General features: G+C 42.0%; 2 protein-coding genes across 7 annotated transcripts; both read right to left on the bottom strand.

The window, feature by feature from the left end:
- Nucleotides 1–1,276: 1,276 nt before the first annotated feature.
- Nucleotides 1,277–11,097, bottom strand: LOC306927769 (uncharacterized protein). 6 transcript variants are annotated; one of them, XR_013790577.1, is made up of 10 exons: nt 10,595–11,097; nt 9,447–9,689; nt 8,391–8,489; nt 6,160–6,261; nt 5,811–5,861; nt 5,657–5,710; nt 5,502–5,555; nt 5,086–5,347; nt 2,884–3,179; nt 1,277–1,903 (listed from the first exon to the last, which is right to left on the bottom strand). XR_013790577.1 is itself a non-coding variant. In XM_079507618.1 (9 exons), exons 1-8 carry the CDS (start codon nt 11,043–11,045, stop codon nt 5,088–5,090), a joined length of 1,314 nt encoding a protein of 437 aa, XP_079363744.1. In that variant the 5' UTR covers nt 11,046–11,097; the 3' UTR covers nt 1,277–3,179; nt 5,086–5,087. The 6 variants fall into 6 exon arrangements, 4 of the variants coding, with proteins under 4 accessions (XP_079363744.1, XP_079363745.1, XP_079363746.1 ...); XR_013790578.1 differs by having other exon boundaries at nt 2,966–3,179; XM_079507618.1 differs by having other exon boundaries at nt 1,277–3,179.
- A 1,527-nt stretch (nt 11,098–12,624) lies between these two features.
- Nucleotides 12,625–15,972, bottom strand: LOC306927818 (uncharacterized protein). Its single transcript, XM_079507672.1, has 2 exons — nt 15,352–15,972; nt 12,625–14,883 (listed from the first exon to the last, which is right to left on the bottom strand). The coding sequence occupies exons 1-2, from the start codon at nt 15,776–15,778 to the stop codon at nt 13,886–13,888; spliced, it is 1,425 nt and encodes a 474-aa protein (XP_079363798.1). The 5' UTR covers nt 15,779–15,972; the 3' UTR covers nt 12,625–13,885.
- Between the last annotated feature and the right edge of the window lie 7,597 nt (nt 15,973–23,569).

Genomic DNA, 23,569 nt, shown 5'->3' with positions numbered 1-23,569 from the left:
TATATATGAATGTACAGCATATGAATACTGAGGATAACAGAGGGGGAAGCATAGGCTACACCGACTGGATAGTAGATTAAGCAAATTGGCCCATTTACATGGATTTGAAAAAACATGTAAATGGGCCCGTTATTCTCTCACAATTTCTTTTTTTTTTAAAGAAAGGAATGAAAGTTCAGAGCATATGAGTTAAAGCAGACCAGGGCATTACACTGACCAGGGCATTACAGAGCCCAGGGGCCAAATATGGCCCTTTGACTCTGACTGGCCCGCGAAAGGTTACTTGGAAATTTGAAAATAAAACGATCTAATCTGACTAAAACTGCATTGCTTTTATTTTGAAGCCTGTTTATTCATGTACACGCAATCGGTTTCCTGCAATTCCTGCCTGAATTGCGAGTGATTGACAACCTATTACCTTCCTTCTCATCAAAGAATGTCCGCTTATGCCAAAAAAAGAAAGGTGGATGCCAAATGTAGAGGTTTCAAAATATGGACTACTAAGTATTTAATACTACTAAGTATTTATTTACTGAAGTCAGAGGTAATACAAAAACATATACTCAATTTACTGCTTTTTATATAGAAATAAAATTAATATTATGTAGAATTGAATTCAGACTTTTGGCCCGGCCCTCCACAATATGTTCTCATTTGGCCCCTTGGGGAAATAATTGCCCACCCCCGAGTTAAAGAGACATGGTCAGGGAGATAATGGTCGAGATAATGAGATAATGGTCGTAGCGCGCCACTCGGTGGCGCGCTATGAGCTTGTAGATCTGCTATTTTTCAATAGCTAAATTATAACAATGTTTAAAACACCAAAAGGGGTTCCCGCCCAAAATGGGTTAACTGTCCTTTTGCGCAGATCACGCAAACCTCAGCAAAAAGAAAAGGACCATATCGATGGCCTCCAACTGTAGGACTCCTGTCACCTGGTTGACAGTCAATAAGCAGATGGAGCACAGGATTTAACACTGCTTGCAATGTTTAACTTTATTTTCGTTTGAACATCATTGCAATTACCTCCCTCAATCAAAACGTATGGATTGTATCGATCTTTGCGTTAGCTTTTCAAATATAGCAGATATAAGTTCACAGCACGCAATTTTGTGCCGTGCTGTCAGCTTGTACATCTGCTTAATTTTAAGTTTTTGGAATAGGCCTCAGGTCTTGATGGGTTAAAACTATCGCAATTTTACTAAGACAATAACAAGGGGATATAAACCAAGGACAGGAGTCATCAAAGGTAAAGAAAAGGATGCACACTCATAGCCACAATGGATAATTTATTTAAATGGACAGGAGTTGCCAGCATTAAAGAATGAGCTCCGTGATACTCTCAAACAACATAACACACATCACAGATTTATTGTAACTGCTAGTGAGGGTGCAGCATCCCCTTAATATGCACAACTTCAGTATGTTTATACTGCTCTAATGATGTGTATTTGACTGATGTACAGTATGCCAAAATAAACTTGGAGCCTGTGCATATACTTAATTTCATCAAATGAACACCACAGATAATTTATAACTTTTTGCATCTCTTTTTGATGTACTGATCTTTGGTGGGATCTTTCCTGGGACCCATCCAGTGTCCACACTATAGGTTTAGCATTTGACTATTAAATGCAACCAAGATTTCCCTTATGAGTCAACCAATGTGGTTAAATAAACCTCACTCTACACGGCACCAGAATATCACACATCACATGAATTTAATCATGAATATATTTTACCACTGTATCTCAACATTTGTACTAAAAAGAGGGACATTAACCGAAGCAAAAACCATAGATCATGTTTAGTAGCAAGAAATGACAGATGTGAAGCTAACCACAACCATGTGCTTTCAAAGAACACCTGCCTTTCTGCAACCACCATCTCTGCTGCCAGGTCTCTGTGCAAACACAATAGAGAGCATGAATTATTTTCTGTCAACTCTACTCAACTGAATACAGTTACATTATTGTTAAACATCTGTATTACTTAATTTACAAAAAGTTGACACATCTAGAGAGAATGAAGAAGGAGTTTTATTTTGATCAATGTTTGCCTGATATTCTATGGTACCACATCAAAACGCCATGGAATTGTGGACAAAATCGTATTCAACGATAAGATATTCTATGTTTTATTTGAGTCTGAAAGGCTAAATGTCATCAAATTGTGGTCTGTGGCTCAAATGCCGAATAAACAATGGACCTTGAAAAGGGTTGAGAACCCCTGATCTAGAGCACTGTTCAGCCTATGAGATTCAGAATAGGCAGGTGGTTTTCTAACATGCCCCGGACAAGCGGGCAGTCCTTATCGTCTGACCCTGGACTATAATGGCATCCACGTCTCTGTCTGCGTGTGTGTGTGTGTGTGTGTGTGTACGGTTGTAATGCAGGTAACTCGAGAACCGTTTGACCCACCGACTTCAAATACGACACACACGTTCCACACACCCCCCCCAGGGAGTGCAGTGCCCGGTATCGAGTCGGTCGGACCCACGGTTCTCCAGATCGCATCGTTCTCAAGTAGGCCGATGGTCTAGTAATAATAAAAATAATAAACATAATTACATAAATATGAATCAAGATGAATGTTATAAATAGAGGATAAGTAAGGATTTAATCGGATAAACGAAAGAACTGGGGAATGTTGACAAGAGCAGTATGAATATCCATAGTATTTCTGCTTTTCTATCCACCTGCATTTGGTGTAAATACACTGGTGCCTTTTCAAGTGAGCGGAGTTATTGATTTACAGTGGATAGATTTTTCTTCAGTGTGGATACGCTGATGTATTTTCATGTGACCAGACTGACTGAAACTCTTTTTACACACTGGAAAGGTTTTTCTCCAGTGTGGATACGCTGGCGTATCTTCAGGTTACCTGACTGACTGAAACCCTTGCCAGTGTTTACAGTGGAAAGGGTTTTCTCCAGTGTGGATACGCTGGCGTATCTTCAGGTTACCTGACTGACTGAAACCCTTGCCAGTGTTTACAGTGGAAAGGTTTTTCTCCAGTGTGGACACGCTGGCGTATCTCTCGTCACAAGGTTTACAGTGGAAAGGTTTTTCTCCTGTCCCAGGTTGTAGAGCTTGAGATTTGCTGACAGGCTGATGATGTTGTCTGTCCATTACTCAGCATTTGGAAGTAGAGGCCATAAAGACTCTGGGATATCTCTCCTGGGGGGGGGGGGGGGGGGGCAGGGGAGAAAGAGAGAGAGAGCTTAGAAGGTTAGAACTGGTGAGTACTTGAAAGCTTCCATCATCAAATTAACACTAGCTTCCTTGTTATTATTTCTAATTAAATTGTTTTTTCATCTCCCTCTTTTATTACCCAATTTAGTCGTTCTGCCATTTCCCAGTGTTCCCTTCGCCACACATGTAGTTCCTGTCCCTGAGTTTAACACTGACTGACCTCAACTGGTCTCCTCCCAATCATCACTTTCTTCAGTGACTTCAGTGTCAGATTCAAGCTGTTTCTCCCTCTAACATTTCCTCGCTACATTTGTCCAGTGCACAGCCTACTGCAGGCCTGGTTGACTAGATTTAGAAGACATTTTGATGCTCTTGCTACTGAAACTATCAATTATTTATATGGAGAAATCCCGTCATTTAACAAGCATCTCAATGGGCGAGAAGTAGCTTGCCATCGCAGAGTGGGTGGGGCTTCGCGATGGGCTAATTCCAAGACGGGACGCTCCAACTCCTGAGTCACTTGGTAATTATGATATTGTAACACTTGGTCAAAATGGTCTCCCATAGTGAATTAGACAATGCTCACTTTCATGTGACCAACACATGACCATTTGATAAATATTTCATAATCATTAATGCAAAATAATTTATGATGAATAAATTTAGCAATGGCTAAAGAAAATGCTCCATTTACAGTGGACTAATTTGGAATTCCATAATAGCATGTTATGTAGACATAGACAGCACTAGAATTGTATTGTATGTAGTCATAGCACTTCACTATATTATACTATGTATATATGTATATAGTACAATAGTATAGTATATAGTTTATATGTATAGTTTCATTATATAGATATTCCACTGTTACGTTCTTAGCTTACGCATGTTTCATGATAACTACTTTTTATGTATGTGATGTATTGCCACGCTTTTTTGTTCTTGCTTAATGTAAATCGCTCTGGATTAAGAACGTCTGCTAAATGCCTAAATTGTAAATTGTAACTGCAGTGTATACTGCAACCTACTTTAGTTCTTCATTAATTTCAAAGTGTGACTATAATATAGTGAAATCACATCACATTCACACCTGTAATTCGGTAGATTCGGTGAAATTGGGAGTGAAGATGCATCATTCTTGCATTTTAAATTTGCTGCGTTTGCTTTCACACTGCTTTGTAACCGCAGTAAGGAACTTTGTCAATGTGTTCAATTCATAAACTACACAGTGAAATCTATGGCGTTAAACTTATACCTTGAGTAATAGTTAGGACGTAAAATGAGAGTAACGTGGATGCAGAGGGTGTGTCGGGAACTAGTAGATTATTGTGTGTGTGTGTGTGTGTGTGTGTGTGTGTGTGTGTGTGTGTGTGCGTGCGCGCGCAATAGCAGATCGCTACAACTTTACCAACTTGTTTTGTAAAGTAGCCTAGCGGCTAGCCTACATACATAAATAAATAAACCTGGTAGGTTAAAATAGCAGTAGTCTCTCAAGACAGACTGTTGCCTCGCGTCAGGGGCCACTGTTTTCCCGAATATTTGACGATGGGATTCTCAGATTGAAATAGGAGTAGCCTACTGTCTACGCAAACAAACCTACGACTTTTATCTGACTCCAGATCAGCGGAGCCGTCAGAGACTCAGAGTTCCCGGTTCAGATCTGTACTGCGAGTGCTGCAAACTCTTTACTGTGACATTGAGCCCAATCGCCTCCATTCTCTCGCTAAATATCCTGTATGCTGCAGTGTTTTTTCAGCATTTGATAAATGTGATCGTCTGGCCATATTGCGATAAGGGCTTCTATCTCTTCATCTTTACGCTGCATAATAATACCTTCTCCTTCCTCCTCGTGTGCCAAATACCAACTCCGATAAAGAATAAAACAAAATACTTTTAGTCGCTGTCGCTGCGTTCAGCATCTAGAAGTGCCTGGTGAATGGCCATTTGAAGTTTGGCCTTCTTCCTGGCATTTAATTTGTCCATGCGATGGCCCACAAAATGCATAAAGTAATGCGTGTCCATTTCCAGGCGGCCCTCCTCCCTCAGCTCCTGCAGGCTATGCAGAACACTCTGCTCAAAGGCATCCGGTGGCTCGTGGTCTGTCCCTGCACCCAGCTGCCCAGACGCAGAGGCCGTCTGCTGCTGACTGGATCCTATTCAACAAAGGTTCAACCATTTATTACATTGCACTGAAATGGACTTTGTATTGTATCACGTCAAACACACTGTTAAAATCATATATTACATTGGGTTTGAGTTGTTTCTGTCTTGGCTTCATGCATGTTAATATGCATATCTTAATCTTACCCCTTTCAACAGCAAAGTGGTCCTGCCTGGAGCCTTGCGAAAGCTGAGTTTCGTCTAATAAGAAAGGTTCAACATGTTATTGTGTACAGCTTTATGGCTTGATTTGTAATTGTTAATTTGTAAATAGTCTTGAGTAATATGCATAATTCTCTTACCACTGTCATCAAAGTAGATGTCGTAGCTGGGATGCGGAAGCTGCACACTTCTTTCTATGAAGTAAGTTTCAAACATATATTGTGTACAACTGTATGGTTTGGAATTTGGATTGGTGTCGTTTGTAAACGGTTATGATTAACATGCATATATTACCTCTTTCAGCAGGAAACACATGGCCGGACACCTGATATGGCTGACTTGCGCCTATTAAGAAATGGGAAAGAAAGGGGTGGTTAAGAGTTTCCAAGATTCAAAAGATAAACATGGTGTAGACAACAAATTTCATTTTCTGAAATGTAAACACATAAGGTCAAATCAGGGCTATTAAAAGTATACAGATGCTTAACTAAACTCCGAATCATGCTATAGAATGATCTCCAGACTTTACAAAGGTCTTCAGGAAATAAATATTGTGTGTGTGTGTGTGTGTGTGTGTGTGTGTGTGTGTGTGTGTGTGTGTGTGTGTGTGTGTGTGTGTGTGGAGAGAAAACATGAAACTTACTGAGGTGTTGGTGCTCTTCAGGTTCCTCCTGTTTAATAGAAATGGCCATGGATGAGTCTGGGGAGTTCATTGTCACCTGCAGTCTGGACTCCACACACTGGTCTGAAATTAATATGAATAAGGACTTGAATAACTGGAGACATAGTGGCATCAATAATTATAACTGGAGGCCCGAGCCTTGACAGCGTGTCGCAGGTTCGACTCGATCGACCCGATCACGACCACCTGTGCTGCGTGTCACTCTCCATCTCTCTCCCCCATTTCCTGTCAGCTTACACTATTAAATAGCCCACCGCGGTCCTGTTGCTAGTCGCGGTAGATTTAAATCATACCTCCCGTTGTCGATCGCCTCTAGAGTGTTAACGTTATAAGATTTTCGGTCTCGTCGGCTAAACAGGGGGGGAACATTTTCAATGACGTCCCACTGTTGTGCAACACTCGATGTTGCACAACAGTGGGACGTCATCGAAAATGTCCCCCCCCTGTTTAGTGGACGAGACCGAAAATCTTAAAACAGGCGATCCCAGGCTGTGGAGCGATGTGATCGGTTTTGATATCAATAACCTCCGTCTTTTTGATCAATCTTCGTCCTGGGCGCTGGGTGTTACTAATTGAAAAGACGGTGAACTTCGTCCTGGGCCATCGGGGTGTTAACTGGAGACATAGTGTGGTGTAAAGAATAACTAATATTTGCAGAGAGAAAGGCAAAATAGCCTATGGCCAACTCTCCAAATTATAATTGGGAGCAAAGATTGAGGTTCATACAGTATATATGTTAGGGATGCAATCACGCTCAACTTCAGATTACACAAGGAAACATGTCAAAAGATGGAATCCTGCAATGAAAATAATGGCCTGTTTTGAATGTTTCTACAGCCAAGAATCCTTATATAGGCCCCAAATATTGGATGGGAAATGAGAAAGAAATGGGAAAGAAAGGGGTGGTTAAGAGTTTCCAAGATTCAAAAGATACCAGTAAGCATGGTGCAGCCATCAAATACAACACATTTTCTGAAATGTAAACACATAAGGTCAAATCAGGGCTATTCAAAGTGTACAGATGCTTAACTAAACTCCGAATCATGCTATAGAATGATCTCCAGACTTTACAATGGGCTTCAGGAAATTAAAGAACACATTGCATGTTAACGAAAGGTGTGGGACAAATTGGATAAACATCAATGGGAGACTAATTTTGTCTGACTGTTGCACTCAAGTCAACAGCGAGTGCAGTCTGCGCAGAAGCAGATCTGAACGAACTTACAAAGACATCCTGTTGATCATCATCCTGCATCCTGTTGTTCTGCCAACAGGATGCACGGCTTGCACGCTGACTTTTGGGATTTGCTGGCTATAGAACGGACAGAGGAAAAGGCCATGTGGCCAATGACCAGAAACAATCATCCAGACCCATTTCTACTGCTATATATAATATATATATATATATATATATATATATATATATTCAATTTGTATCTATATCTTATTCCACACTGATGAAGCACAATGATTTCACTGCCAACTAGATAAAGTGCCCCTTGGGGCACAGGTCTCCACCAGGGCAGGTCAGGTTGTGGCCTTCTGGCGGCGCTATAATAGGCCAATGTGAAAAGGGTGCCATTTCTTCTTACACATTGGATGGCAATTGGATGCGTTCATGATTTGAGGCATTTTGTTCCAAAAATGTGATTTGCAAAAATCCACCTGTTGGTGGCGCTATAACAGGCCAATGTGAAAAGGGTGGGATATATTCCTCAACCTAGTAGGAAAGTCCGTGAAAGATTGCATGTAAATTGCACGCTTTGAAAGCCAATGTTAGCCAATTAGGATGGAATATGAAATATCGGACAGATCTGGCTTGAACACATGACTATAGAGATAGTGTGTAACGATTTGCAGGATTTTTGGACAGAATCTGGAGGAGTAATATCAAAAAATGTGTTTTTCAAAAGTCTGTCTCCTGGTGGTGCTATAACAGGCCGTTCTGCAAAATTTGAGGCAGAGGTTCATCGTTGGCATCCAGGGAGTGTGTGTGAAAATTTGGCATCGGCCGGGTTAACGGTGCCGGAGATTAGCTGTACACAGACGGACGGACACACACGGAGCGCAAAACATACTCTCTCCCCATGCCTTCGGCCTGGTGGAGACAATTATAGTGCAGCTACGTAGCAACTGTATTGGCAATAAACACCTCGAAGCTAGAGAATGGTAAGAAAGACAGTGAAACTGACTGAGGTCTGGCTGGTCTTCAGGGTCCTCCTCTTTCACTGAAATAAATCCGGCTGGGTCTGGAGAGTTCATCTGCACCTGCAGTCTGGACTCCACAGAATCTGCAATGAAAAGACGAAAATCCCAAAGTTCAGGATTAATTTCAAGAGAGACTTCCTCTTGCAGTTATCTTCACAATAACAGACAATAAGGAAGGAGTAAATAATTATTTGCGTAATCACTTTACTTTTTCATAGTGCAATTCCTGAATATGCAATTAGAATTCATAACCTTTAAGACCCCTTTTCTCTTTAATATTTTTTCTTAAAAATGACTATCATGTTTTGCGCAAATGAAATACTAATATTAAAAAATATTGTCTTCTTTTTCAGTTATTAAAGGATATTTAAGATGTTGGGCCATTTTATCCTCTTCTGAAGGCCTATTCATCCAGTTATAGGTGATACGGTGAATGGTGATCCCCGAAAACTACAACATGACCTCGCACCGCGGTGATAAGCGACTCACCACTCACCCTGGTCACCAAAACACATCTCTCTGTTTTTACTAACCGGTGGTCACCTTATCACATAAAACTATGTATGAATAGGCCTTTAGGCTTTTGTGAACACCCTGGAGAGGTTGCTTGATTCAGTAGATATTTGATATTCCTATACACAAACCCATTGTAACTTTAAACTCCATTTTAACCATAGATTCATCGAAAACACCCATCCTTGGTTCTGGTGACTCATACTGCCCTCCTAATACATAAGGGGTCGTGTTTTGTCAATTAGTTCTTCATTATTATTATTTATTTTATTTTCTTGTATTTTTCTTTTTCCAAATAAAATATGAAACATAATTGAAAAAGGTTATAGAAAAACTCTACTGTACACATTTTGTTTCCTTTTGATTTCTAAGAGGTTCTGATGTTTTTGCTTTTATTTTGCATAGTACTGTATATTTGTACTATACTTTTTTGCACCAGCCTCTACCAGGCCATTATTTGGTTACAATTCCTGTCCAGCATGTTCTTTTGTGCAAAATGGTAAAAGATACTGTCAAAAATATCTTACCAAGCTCTTCAGTCACTTTCTTCCTCCCTCCACCTGACAAGCGAACCCGTTTGCCATGTATGGCCGACAGCGAGCCCAGTTCACCTTTCTTTTGTTTCCATTCACGGACCTGCTTTGGGTCCACGTTGAAGTGTCTGGCAGATGCTTCTCCAGAGTTCTGCTCTGCGTATTTCACAACGGCTAGCTTGAACTTCAAGTCAAACGTTCTCCTCTGCTTTCCTTGAACTGTGCTTATTCGACAAACTGTTAATACAAATTCCAATATCAATCAATATCAGTCACCACTGAACCAAGGATGGGTGTTTATGATTAAAATACAGTTTGAAGTTGCAATGGGTTTGTATAAGGTGGCATGTCTGATAACATGATTCATGAATATCGAAATACTGAACCGAGCAACTTACTGACTTTAACACTGTTCAGTGCCATAATATTGAAAATACCCCTTTCTTTCAGGTCAACACTCCAAGTTACATTCTTATTGTGTAAACAAAACTAAAACAAAAAAAACATACCTTCGCCCACAATTTATTCTGGTACAAAACAGAACACACTCCAACACCTCTAAAGTGGGCAAGGATTCTAGACTCTCTCAACTAATACTTAGCATTAGGCCACAAAACAAACAGTCTTTGAATTTGTGTATTCCTCCCGCTCCTGTTCACACCATATAGTTCACACCAAGTTCACACTCACCGGTCGGGTCTTTAGTGGTGGTGGATGTGTTTCAACCCGGACAAGAGAGAGGGACGGACACAGTCAAGTCCGACTCTCTCAGTTCAGAATAGTGCGTTTGTGTTGAAACACAAACAAACACACACTATTCTGAACTGAATTCTAGATCATAATATTATGATTCTGAATTCTCACATAAGCCCCATTAATGCTCGTTTAGATTTAAATATCTAAACGGGACACGTTGTTACAAATAATAATAATGATAATAGGCTAATGATGTACCACTTATTTCACTGTTATCTCTCCTATGGTAACACATCAATACAGCATGGAATTGTGGACAAAATCGTATCAACAACACAATATTCCAAGTCTTGGGTCTGAGAGGCTAATGGTGTTCCGTGTGGCTCAAATGCTGAACGAATAATGGATCCTGATATGAAAAGGTTTTTGCTGTTGTTTTGACTTACAGTTACCTGGGTTGTTCCTTGTCTGTGCCACGGTGGTGCGTCGTCTCAGTGAAGGGCCATTGCGCCGCAGAAACTTCTGCAGCCAACCCTTACTGGCCGCAAACGCCTTGCCTCCATCACTCACTGTTAAGTAGATTTCCTTCGCTTTGTTTTGTATCGTTTTCCTCGACACTCGGTCGTGTTCGTCGCGCTGCATTGAACGTATCCAATCTGAAAGTTGTGTCTCCATCTCGTCGCTAGCTCTCTTTCTCCCTCCTCCAGGTAGACGTGCTCTTTTATTGTCAGGCTCTGCCATCAGCTCGTCCTTTTGTTTCTTCCAATATCTGACTTGTCTAGAATCGATATCAAAGTGCTTCGCGGCTTTCTCTCCAGAATGCTCCGCTGCATAGCGTAAAACGTCCTCTTTGAACTTAACATCAAACTTGCGTCTCTGAGTCTGTTTAGTAACCATGCTTGTTGTTGTGTTGTGTAGCGCTGTGTGTTCACTGTTCCATATGCGTTCCGAAATCCGAATCCATAATTCCATATACGTGTTCCGGAAGCAGTGTTGCCAGATTGTGTGAGAGAAATATGCAACGAGGTGTAGAAAACGAATCTGAGAACCCATTGGCAAAAAAGGAGAATCAGCACCCTCTTTTCCTTTGAATTTGCGGCATTAGAGGAAAATACCTTAATTAACTAGTAACTACTATGTGACCTTTCAGACCTGTAGAGAAGAGAAGTGCAACACTGAACAGTTAATTCAACAAATCAACTTAAATGATTATTTAAACAAATATAGTTATCATTCATTTTATAAATTGTTATAGGCAAAATATTGAAAATAGCAGATCTACAAGCTCACATCGCATCACAGTGCGATGTGTTTTTGAGTTTGTAGATCAACTATTTTCAGTCAAGTCTTGAACAACACTGTACCGTTGTGCAGCAATGTATATAGGTCTGACGTAATTTCAGTTTGTTGGAGAAAAAAAAACAGCTCCTCGATCCTTTGATTAAACGGAAAAGTAATCCATAGCTTAATCACTTAGAAAGTCAGCCCTACATCCATCACAGCTTTCATCACGTCTCTGGTCCATAGTCTCAATTAAGCCGTTGTCTCTTGGCTATGGGACTCTCAATGTATTGCCCTCACATGAAATGCAGACCAGCTTCTCGACACTACTAAAATAAATGGATCGGTTTCGCTACTCACCAATACAAAGATGGTTTTGTTGTGAAGAAAGTCTACTTTCCACGGTGGATGCACTCTGAGCACCCCACCACACGTGTAAAATGCACATTTTGGCCAGAATCTTTTATTATTATTTTTTCACTGGAAGAAAAATACTTTTAGTTACTCCACTTTGGAGTAACCCTTTGAGAGCGTTTTTGAAGGAGTCAAGGGATTCACACCATCACATGTCTTATGACTGTTGGTAGGGTGTTCCACATTTTGGTGGCATACGACCAAAATTAATTTAGTCCCTTGTTTATGCCGAATCAGGGTTGCACATGGTTTGTTGAACTCCCTCTGGTTTTATGGGTGTGGACTTTGTCTTCGTTGACATTTAGGAAGTATTTAGACAGATAAATGGTAAATGGTGCATTTATAGATGCCATGCAAGACACCAACCAGCACATCAGGAGCAATTAGGGGTTCAGAGTCTTGCTCAAAGACACTTCGACACTAACTCTGGGGGAGCCCGGATTCAAACTGGCAACCTTGCGGTTACCATCCAGCCACTCTACCCCTGAGCCACCGCCGCTCACAACTAAGATACATGGGTATAGTGATGCCGTAGCGAATCTTGTGGACCAGACCCATTGCGAGATGCTGTACTCTGTCGTCAACCCTAAGCCATTCCAGCCTGTCAAAATGGGCAGGGGTGAGGTGGGTTCGGGGAGTGAGGCCAAGTAGTAGCCTGACCAATTTATTTTGGGAAGTCTGGAGCCTGGTCTGGCCACCTTATCACCTAAAGCTGGAGTATGAATAAGCCTTTAAACACAATATTGAGTTTCGCCATTGTCTCAATGAATACACAGCTAGGTATGCAGTATACCTTTATTGAATCATACAGGTGTCATAACAGCAACAACACTAAGCATGAAACCACGATTAAAATGTTAAGAGTTGTAGGCACAACTAAGATTAAAAGAGTATAATTATCATTACAGAAAAGAAAAAGCACAGTCTAGCTAGCTCAGCTATCTGCACTTGGACTAACTAACTTCAGCTAGTTAACATGACATTGTCATATTGCATCTTCTAATGTAATTTACCTATGTGCTACAGACTACAAAACACTATGGGCCCTATTTAAAACATTTTTGAATAGTTCAAATAGCCGATCTACATGCTCACAACGTGGCGATGTAGATTGGCTAGTTGAACAATTTTTTTATATTTTTTCAAAGAAGATAATGGATAAGGGGTAAGGCACTGACGAAAAATAGGGCCCTATGGGCTCAATTTCCGTCCATGCTAGTGGTTAGTCTTTGAAAAGATCAAATTGGCATCCCAAACTGAAAATGTAGCGATTTTCAGTTTAATAGAGAGCTGGAAAGACCCCCGTTACTGAACACTATAAATCAGAATAGAGCTGCATGTGCTACCATTAAAATGGCTGGGAAGGGGGCCTGGGGGCCATTAACATTTCAGTGGATGAGACCACCTCTCTGTAAATCAAGTTTTTCTCCCACATGCCCCCCAAAGGGGTGCAGGGCATATGGCTACACGGGACTCTTGACCCTGATTCAGTAGGTAGTTTGAAGAAGACGCCACTTTTGGTGTAGTTTCGCATAGCCTGCCTCTTCACAGCTTCGCCTAGATGCATACTCTCTGCCTGTGGGCGGAGCTGTGAAAGGTCTGGCTGTTTGATACTACTTTCGGTGTAACGCCTTACAATGGCCAGTCACAGCTTTGAATTGAATTGAATTGAATTGGTAGAATAAACATTTTCTCATTCTTTCTCCCATTGGGGCGTCAACCCATTGCACATAATGGATGAGCTGCCATTGTCTTCTTTAACCACTTGAACCCGACCAGGGTCCCCTGGGGTCTGTCTTCAGAATCTGCAAGCTCACAGAACAGCATGACACGCTGTTGAGCCTGTAGATTTGCTATTTTTGCAGAATGAAAAAAGGAGGAATACTAATACAGTTTACTATAAATAATGCCTTGACCATTGGCTCAAAAATACAAATAATATACAATAATACAAAGATTTGAAAACCCCCAAACTGAAAAACAATCAAACAAAAAACACTGTTTTTCAAAGCATTAATCTGAATAAACTCTAGGGACCAGATTCATGTTTCTCTCAGGTTAGCAAGGGCGGCACAGATGGTTAAGATCTTGGCCAACCTCTTTGCCATGGATTTGGGGAGTGTGTCGGATAAGATATTGAAAATTTTCAGCCTGCCGATTGCCTGTTCGACATGAACGTGCAGATTCACAACTCGTCTGGTGTTTTTATCAGCCAAATGATGACCACCCTTGTGTGGGAATGCAGGGATCAACCTGACCCTCCTCTGATCCAGCAGGTCTCGTATAGCGAACCCCTGGTCAGCCAGCACCTCATCACCAGGTCTCAGATGCTCCAGGAACCCGCTGGACTTGGCGATGTCCTTGTCACTCGCTCTCCCATCATAATCGCCCGATATGAACATGATCAGTCCACTGGGAGCCACAGCGACAAGATATTTAGCCGTGTTGTTGGTGCCTTTGCAGTTGCTGAATGTGGCATCCCTGGAGTCCAGTTTTTTGTCCCTCCGAATAAGACTTTCAGCACAATCAATGACGCAGGTCGTCTGAGGGCAGGTCTTTTTAAATGACAACGGCATGGTCATTTGGATGGTTTCTTTGGGGAGCCAGGAGATCAAAGATTTAAATTGTTCACCCATGACATCTATCCAGTGAACGATCACCTTGCTGGCCATGCTCTTGGACACATCGAAGTGCTGAGCGATCTCTCCTAAGACACGGTTCAGTTTCAGCTTCATCAAGGTCATCAAGATTTGATCAGCGACGGGAAGGGTAAACGACGGCTTGGTGAACGGCATCAACACTGACACAATGACGTGGAAATGCTCCAGACGTGTTCCTGCGAGCAGCAGAGAGGCGCCGTCGTCAAGGAGCATACTGCTGGCCACAGTGGCATCGACACAGTCTACCATGGTCACCTGTGTGGACTTGTAGCTGCTGTGGTGCAGCAGCATGGGCTCTTGCCACTGGACCGGAGTGTCCTGATGCACTGGGACACTGGAGCCTGGAAGAGTTGATTCACTGCAACACGCTTCAGTAGTATCTAAAAGGAGGAGGGAAAGCAAGGCATTAAATATGAATATATTCATATTCAGAGACAAATGTATTGTCACATCACATGTTTTTTGTGCACACTATTATTATGGATTGTGTCTCATTATAAAATGACTGATTTTTTGTGTGGTGTTTAGTATTTGAGTAGGCTATTATTAAAAAATAAAATAAAGGAGTAGTGGAACCACATTTATTTTCAATTATGCATTTTAAGTATTGTTGAATGACAATCGACAATAAAGCTATTCATCTATTATTCGTTTTCCATGGATGAAACTATTTTCACAATAGCCAGCCAGACCTGTAGCCTACAATAGCCCTGATCAAATAAATGATCATTGTTTAATACTAAATGTTTAATTTCGAAATCAAATAATAATTAATATAATTCAATGTGTAAAGGCCAAAAACAAAACAGCCACGAGTCAACGTTAAATAACCCACCCAAATAACATACCTTGAGGAGGTGCAGGGTCATTGTTCCAGATCGTCTCCAGTTTGGCTCTCTTCGAAGGACTCTCAGGTGGTTGCTCATGTTGTCCCAAACACAACTCAGGGAAAGGCTTCTGTGTTGTTCTCACCAGTTCGTCGACAAACAGCCAACACTTTGTTTTTATCTCCTCTTCTTTGTCGTCAACGAAGTGATGAGAACAGACCACGTTATTCTGCGTCGGCTTTCTTCTCTTCTTCAAATTCAAAGCCTCCATCAGTGACTCCAAATCCTCCTCCTCGGCGTGTGTTGTGTGGAACGTGAACAACGGAGGACAGGGACACTGGCGCTTGGTGGCCGGCCGGTGGACCACGCACTCTGTCCCCAACCACTCGTCCAGGCGTGTCCGTGTGTTGGTGCAACCGTGCACCGCACAGCGAGTCCCCGGAGCCATGGATGATGATGATGGAAACGAATTATTATATAAATATAGATCTACAGGTCTACATGGGAACTTGTACTGTCTCCACCTCACGGTCACAAACGAATGAGACGGCGGCTGCAAAAAGACGGAGCCGTGTGTGTGTAAATAAAACTTTATCTGGTTTACTTGTGGTCTTGTGCGTGTCGTGAGCGCTGAGCATTAGGGGGCGGGGTAGCCCGAGCCCTGAATCGCTAGCCACGCCCACGTCCATTAAAATATATATGTTCTGGAAGTGAAACGAAATAAAAAAGTTCAGTGTCAGGCTAGGGAAGCGCCGAGCCTGTGTTGTCAAAACAGATTTTTTTTGTATATAATTATTAACTCTATAGGCATATTAACAAATGTACTGTCTGAAGACGGATAATGGATATTCTGTACCTGTACCCTATGGGCCTTCAGGTTCAGGTTCAGGTTCATTTATTTGTTTGTCCCCGAAGGGCGATTTGGTTTACAACAAGGCATAACAGGCAGACACATGAATCACATAAAACACAGTAAAAAGAGCATGGTACACATAGCAATAAAATAAACAGTTCAAGGTTTCAGTGTAGCAAAGGAAATTCATAACGGCGACAAAGTTACCTCCTCCTCCTATCGTCATTTAAGGCCTGGATAGACACAGGCACGAAGGATAATTTATACCTGTTACTTTTTGCCCCTGGAACCTTTAGGCGAAGGCCGGAAGGAAGCAGCCTGTACTCAGAGCTGAGGGGATGGGAGTTGTCCGAAGAAATGGACTTGGCTTTCTTAAGCACCTGGTTTTTAAAGATATGATCCAGGCTACTGAAATTTACTCCTGCTATTTTTGAGGCCGTTCTCACAATCCTACCAAGCTGGTTTTTGTCCTTTAGGTTCAGGTTTCCGTACCAGCAAATAATGGAGAAGGATATAATTGACTCAATAAAAGCACTGTAGAACAGTTTCATTAGAGATTTATCCACCTGAAATTTGGCGAGCCTCTTCAAACAAGAGGCTTTCTTACACAGCAGATCACAGTTGACATTGAATTTCAGCTTGCTGTCAAATGTGGTGCCCAAGTATTTGTAGGTGGTCAACAGCCTTATGACTTGGCAAGGTGTTCCTTTCATCTATACTCTATATTCTTCTATATATTTCAGCTCTTCCTGTAGCTGCAGATGTTGAGAGCTTGTAGAAAAATAATCTCACTCACTCTTTTACATCTGTAATCATGTGACACTAAAGTTAAAGGGACATTTCACTGCTGGAAGAAACTAGTCACTCAATGTTTATAGTATTTGTAGTAGATATAACAGCAGCACACATTTAAATATGCACTCAGGCCACAAATATCTAAATACACATATTACCCACATAAAAACCCCAGGAAAGTGTTTTTCTCCCAAACATTTAAGTGGCTCCAGAGTAAATTATTCCACACATGCAAAATGTAGTAATGTTACGAGATCATATCTTATGTTTCACCTTCCTGATCCATTACATTTATAGCATAGAATAATAACATAGTGCATGTGTGTGTGTGTGTGTAGTGCTTTGCATAGCCTTTAATTTGCTATCACATCACAATCGTATCATACAGGTGATGGTATATGATAGTAATGGTAATTGTAATACGACTTAATAGTAATCATATAGCCATTCCATTAAGGGTACAAATTACTGACATCATTAATACAAAATGCATACAAAGTATGTTCCCCTCAGTTAACTGATATTTAATAAGTCACATTTTTGAGTGGTGTAAACCACTCCTACAACTGGCTTTTGTGTGCAGAAAAAAATGAGCATGGTTGCTATGTTCAAAATAATTTCTGACGTAATTAAATCACACCCGGGTGAACTGGATGACCGTAGCAACCATGGTCATTTTCTCTGCACAGAAAAAGCCAGTTGTGAAATCACATCCGGGTGTGATTTCATTACGTCAGATCAGAGCTGATCAGGCTACATAATACCTTACCTTATTTCATTACGTCAGACATTACGTCAGACCACAGCTGATCATGCTATATAAAACCTTACACCACTCAGTTCACACGGGTGTGATTTTTTTACTTGAGAGCTACTTTCAAAATGACCAGTTCAACAAGATCTATCCAAAATGAGGATCGTCACCTTGCCGTGGTAGAGGGGCTTGCGTGCCTCAGTGACCCATAGAGCTATGCCAGCGGGAGAAATGTTCTCCTGGCAGGGTCAGCCATGCTGGACAGGTCGAAGGGTAGAGGACTGACAAAGAGCGATCCACTGGTCCTCCAGGTTGGGGTTTGGGCACAGGGCTAACAACCCAGTACCATAAAAAAACATATTGTTACGGAAACAGCAACAAAGGAAATTAACACGAATGTACGGAATGGGCTTCCAGGGTCATCAGATGATACTCGTATGAATGGCAGTAGTGAAAGCCGAAAGGAAGCTACTGACAGGAAGTTGGAAGTCCTGAACGCTAAATGTAAGACCAAGATCGGTTTCTGGAACGTACGAACCATGTACGAAACAGCAAAGCTGGCCCAAGTAACGTCCGAAATGAGACGTTACAACCTGCACGTCCTTGGTATCAGTGAGAGCAGATGGATAGGATCCGGCAGACAAAAGACCAGCACAGGGGAGACAATACTATACTCAGGTAGGGATGACAACCTACATCATGAAGGGGTAGCTATTATACTGAAGAAAGGAACAGATAAATGTGTGATGGAGTGGAAACCCATCAACAGCAGACTTATGAAGGTTAGGATGAGAGGAAAGCACATCAACACCACCATTATCCAGTGCTACGCCCCCACTAACGACAGTGATGAAGAGGCAAAAGATGCCTTCTACGAACAACTGCAAGCTGAGTTGGAAGGGTCACCACGGCATGACCTAAAAATTGTAATGGGTGACCTGAATGCTAAAGTTGGGAACAAGAACACCAACTACGAAAGAGCAATGGGGAATGAAGGCTGTGGAACCATGAACGACAACGGAAAACGGCTGCTGGAACTGTGTACCACCTACAACCTCATCATTGGAGGAACTCTCTTCCCACACCATGACATACACAAATTGACATGGTGTTCCCCAAATGGAAGAGACAAGAACCAGATCGACCACCTGATGGTGAATGGCACCTGGAGACGTTCACTCCTAGATGTACGAGTGAGGAGGGGAGCCGATGTCAACAGTGACCATCACCTGGTAACAGCAGTACTGAAGCTCAAGCTCAGGAGAACAGAGCGAAGAGAATTAGGACGTCAGCGTTTTGATGTGGGGAAAATGCATATTCCCAGAGTCAAGAGTGTCAACAGGTTCCAAGCGCTGACGAGCATTGAAGATGGTCACATACAACCAGAAAACATCAACACCATGTGGGAACAGATTAAAACAGTATATTCTGAGAGTAGTAAAGCCTGTCTAGGAACAACCAAAAACAAAAGGAAGGATTGGATCACAACAGACACCTGGCAGTGCATTGAAAACAGGAGACACCTGAAGAAGAAAGTCATGGAAACAGGAAAGATACAAAGACCAGTACAGAGAAGCTGAGCGAAAAGTAAAAAAGATGATTAGAGCAGACAAGAGGGCCTACATGGAGGACCTTGTGAAGCAGGCAGAAGATGCAGCCAAAAGAGGGGAACAGGGGACTGTATACAGGATCACCAATACTATATGTGGAAAGTACCGCCGAAAAACCGACGTGCCAATCACAGACAAAAATGGACGACTCCTCACATCTGAAGCAGATATCGAAACTAGATGGGCAGAACACTTCAGCGAAATCCTCAACAGACCACCTCCAACTTTAGAGGCTGATATACAGGAAGCAGAGGCCGACCTTGATGTTGAGATTGAACCACCAGAGATAGAAGAAATCATGTCCTCCATCAAATCCCTCAAGAATGGGAAAGCTCCCGGGCAGGACAGCCTAAATGCAGAGCTGTTCAAAGCAGAACCAGAGCTGGCAGCTAAAGTGCTAAAACTCTTCAGAGCCATATGGGAAAGGAAGAAGGTACCGGACGACTGGACAAAAGGTGAAATTGTGAAGATCCCAAAGAAAGGTGCCCTCAGCAACTGCAACAACTGGCGGGGCATCACCCTTTTGTCTATCCCCAGCAAAATCCTTGCCAAAATTATTATACAAAGACTATCGGATGCAATCGACAAGAAACTTAGAGGAACAAGCAGGGTTCCGAAAAGGCAGGGGATGTATTGACCATATATTCACCCTACGTAACATCATAGAACAATGTACAGAGTGGCAGAGGCAACTGTATATCAACTTTGTGGATTTCGAGAAGGCTTTCGATAGTATTCACAGAGACAGATTGTGGAGAATACTACGTTCATATGGGATACCAAACCAACTTGTCCTCCTTGTCGCAGTCGAAACAGGAGTGAGGCAAGGTTGCGTTATGTCTGCACTACTCTTCAACCTGGTCATAGACTAGGTTATGAGAAGAACCACCGAAGACATACCAAGAGGCATCAGATGGACCCTCTTCTCTCAATTGGAAGATCTCGACTTTGCAGATGACTTGGCTCTGTTCTCCCACACACACCAACAGTTGCAAGAGAAAACAAGTCGTCTGAACACTTTTGCAAAGCAAGTAGGTCTGAAGATCAACCAGAAGAAGACAGAACTGATGGTGCTCAACATCCCAAACCCCACACCAGTACACATAGAAGGAATAAACCTAGCCACAACAGAACATTTCACATACTTAGGCAGCGTAGTAAGTCATGATGGAGGCGCAGGTAACGACATCACAAGCAGGCTCAGCAAGGCCAGAAACACCTTACAGAGGCTTAACAACGTCTGGAAGTCGGCCCAGTACAGCACCAACACCAAACTTAGACTGTACCAGAGCTGTGTCCTGTCTACCCTGCTATACGGTTCCGAATGTTGGAGAACGACGGAAAATGATCTACACAAACTGTCAACCTTCCACACCAAAAGCTTAAGGAAAATCCAACGAATATTCTGGCCCAAAACCATCTCCAACCAACACCTTCTTGATCTGTGTAAACAAGAAAACATGGATACCATCCTTATGAGAAGACGGTGGAAATGGATTGGGCATGTAATACGTAGAGAACAAGACAACATCACCAAAACTGCACTTAACTGGACACCAGAGGGCAAACGCAAAAGAGGCCGACCCAAGAACACATGGCGTAGGACAGTGGAGGGAGAGTTGAAGACCCTGCATCACACCTGGGGATCTATAAAGACGCTGGCCCAGGACAGACTGAAGTGGAGATCCTTTGTTGCTGCCCTACATGCCAGCCGGCATAAAGGGCAGTAAGTAAGTATCCAAAATAAAGGTAATTATTATCCCTTTGCTGGAAATATTTTAAAGTTGACATAAGACACACTTGGAACAGGAAATAGAGGGGAGAAATGGATTTGGTAGGTTTTCTTGCAACTTGCAACTGTAATCATATTCTATTTCTATTATAATATATATAAATAAACACCAAACTAGTTTAACATATCTCAAATATCTTAGCCACTATATAATTGTACTGGTGGTGTTTTCACCAAAAACGCAATCTGGGAAAATAAATCAGAGATAGATGCCTTTTTTAAAAATCCTTTAGCGTCGGAGTGGACGGGCTGGATTTTGTTTCACGTGATTTACGGGTGCATTCTTCTTAATCTTCTCTGGAAGTCATAGTATCATTCATAAATTGGCAAAGAGTGCCCTCTAGCGTAATCACTGAAAACAGGAAATGACTAATTTTAGCAATGGCGGTCAAGTGTTGGATTTGAGATGACCTAATTTTACATCAATGGTAGTCAATGTGTTAACTGACTGAAGATCTTGTCACACTGTTAACATTGTGACAAGAGTTTTCTCCAGCGTGGACAAGGTGGTGTGTCAATTTTCTTTTATAGTGGAAGTATTTGTTCTCTAGTGTGGACATGCTGGTGTGACTTCAGGTGAGATGACTTACAGAAACTCTTGTCACAATGTTCACAGAGGAAAGGTTTTTCTCCAGTGTGGACACGCTGGTGTCTTTTCAGGTTAGATGACTTACTGAAACTCTTGTCACAATGTTCACAGTGGAAATCTAGTTCCCCAGTGTGGATACGCTGGTGTCTTTGCTGGTCAGCTGACTGACTAAAACTCTTATCACAATGTTCACAATGGAAAGGTTTTGCCCCAGTGTGGACACGTTGGTGTCTTTTCAGGTCAGATGACTGACAGAAACTCTTGTCACAATGTTCACAGAGGAAAGGTTTTTCTCCAGTGTGGACTAGCTGGTGTCTTTTCAGGTCAGATGACTTACTGAAAATCTTGTCACAATGTTCACAGTGGAACTCTAGTTTCCCAGTGTGGATACGCTGGTGTCTTCGCTGGTCAGCTGACTGACTGAAACTCTTGTCACAAAATGCGCAGTGAAAAGGTTTTTCTCCAGTGTGGACACGATGGTGTTTCTTCAGGTCAGATGACTCAATGAAACTCTTGTCACAATATTTACAGTGGAATGGTTTTTCCCCAGTGTGGATAGCCTGGTGTTTGTTCAGTGGACCTGACTGACTGAAACTCTTGTCACAATATTTGCAGTGGAAAGGTTTTTCCCCAGTGTGGACATACTGGTGCCTCTTCAGCATACCTGACTCACTGAAACTCTTGTCACAATGTTTACAATTAAAAGGTTTTTCGCCAGTGTGGATACGCTCGTGTGTCTTCAGATGACTTGGCAAAATGAAACTCTTGTCACAATGTTTACAGCTGTTGGTTTTCTTTCCTGGAAAAATCTGATGAGATGTCTTTACTTCTCTTAGTCCAATTGAAGTCTCTGTAAAGATAGAAGTCTTTTTCAAGTGATGACTGGAAGATGTTGGTTGGTCTGTGTCTCCTTGTTTCTGGCTGGATACAGAGCTGATGATTTGCTGACAGGCTGCTGAAGCGATCTGTCCATTCCTCAACATTTGGCAGTAGAGGTCATTGTGTCTCGTCCTGATGTGTTTATGGAAGAAGACCTGAGATGTGAAGGCGCATGGACACTCAGAACAGGAGAATAATTGAGTCTGGGAAGACTGGGATATCTCTCCTGGGGGGGGGGGGGGGGGGAGAGAGAGAGAGAGAGAGCAGGAGAGAGGAGAGAAGTGGAGGGACAGGTTAAAATAATATACAGATAGACCTTCCATCATCAAACAGTCAGTTGTTTAGGAGCACTACGGCTTCCCTCTTATTATTTTTCATTCCCCAATTTAGTCGTGCCAACTCCCATAGTTCCCCACACATGTAAGTCCTGTCCCTGAGTTTAACACTGACTGACCTTCACGGGTCTCCACCCAATCATCACTGTCTTCAGTTACTTCAGTGTCAGATTCAAGCTCGACTTCAACTTCAGACCAGCGTGAGTCTTCTTCATCAATTTCACTTTTCACTGCTAGTAATGTCGCCATTGATCCATCAGGCTCCTCTGGTCTTTGAAGTAGCTCCTCCTGCTCTTCTTTAATGTATGGAGGCTCTGCTTCCTCCTGGAGCAGACTGGGGCTCCTCTCCTGTTCAGGAGAAACCTCCTCTTTACATACAACGACGTGCAGAATGTCTAGGAGCAGAAAAATAACATAAGTCAACACTGGGTTCCATCTTTCCATTTCCCAAAGCTATCATTGTACAAAGCTATCACCTACAAAGACTGACCAAACAGTTACTAAATAAGTGCAGGTGGTTACAGGTGGTTCTGGAAACTATAAACCAGGCTTCAAAGTTTTAGCAAGATTCTAGAAAAATACATTAAAAAAATAACCTGAATCCATATATATATTTTTTTTAATTCTGTTTA

This window comes from Electrona antarctica, assembly GCF_951216825.1.
Source record: "Electrona antarctica genome assembly, chromosome: 8".
NCBI lineage: Eukaryota > Metazoa > Chordata > Actinopteri > Myctophiformes > Myctophidae > Electrona > Electrona antarctica.
The sequence above is the reverse complement of the archived record's forward strand: the minus strand, read 5'-3'. Positions and strand labels throughout refer to the sequence as shown.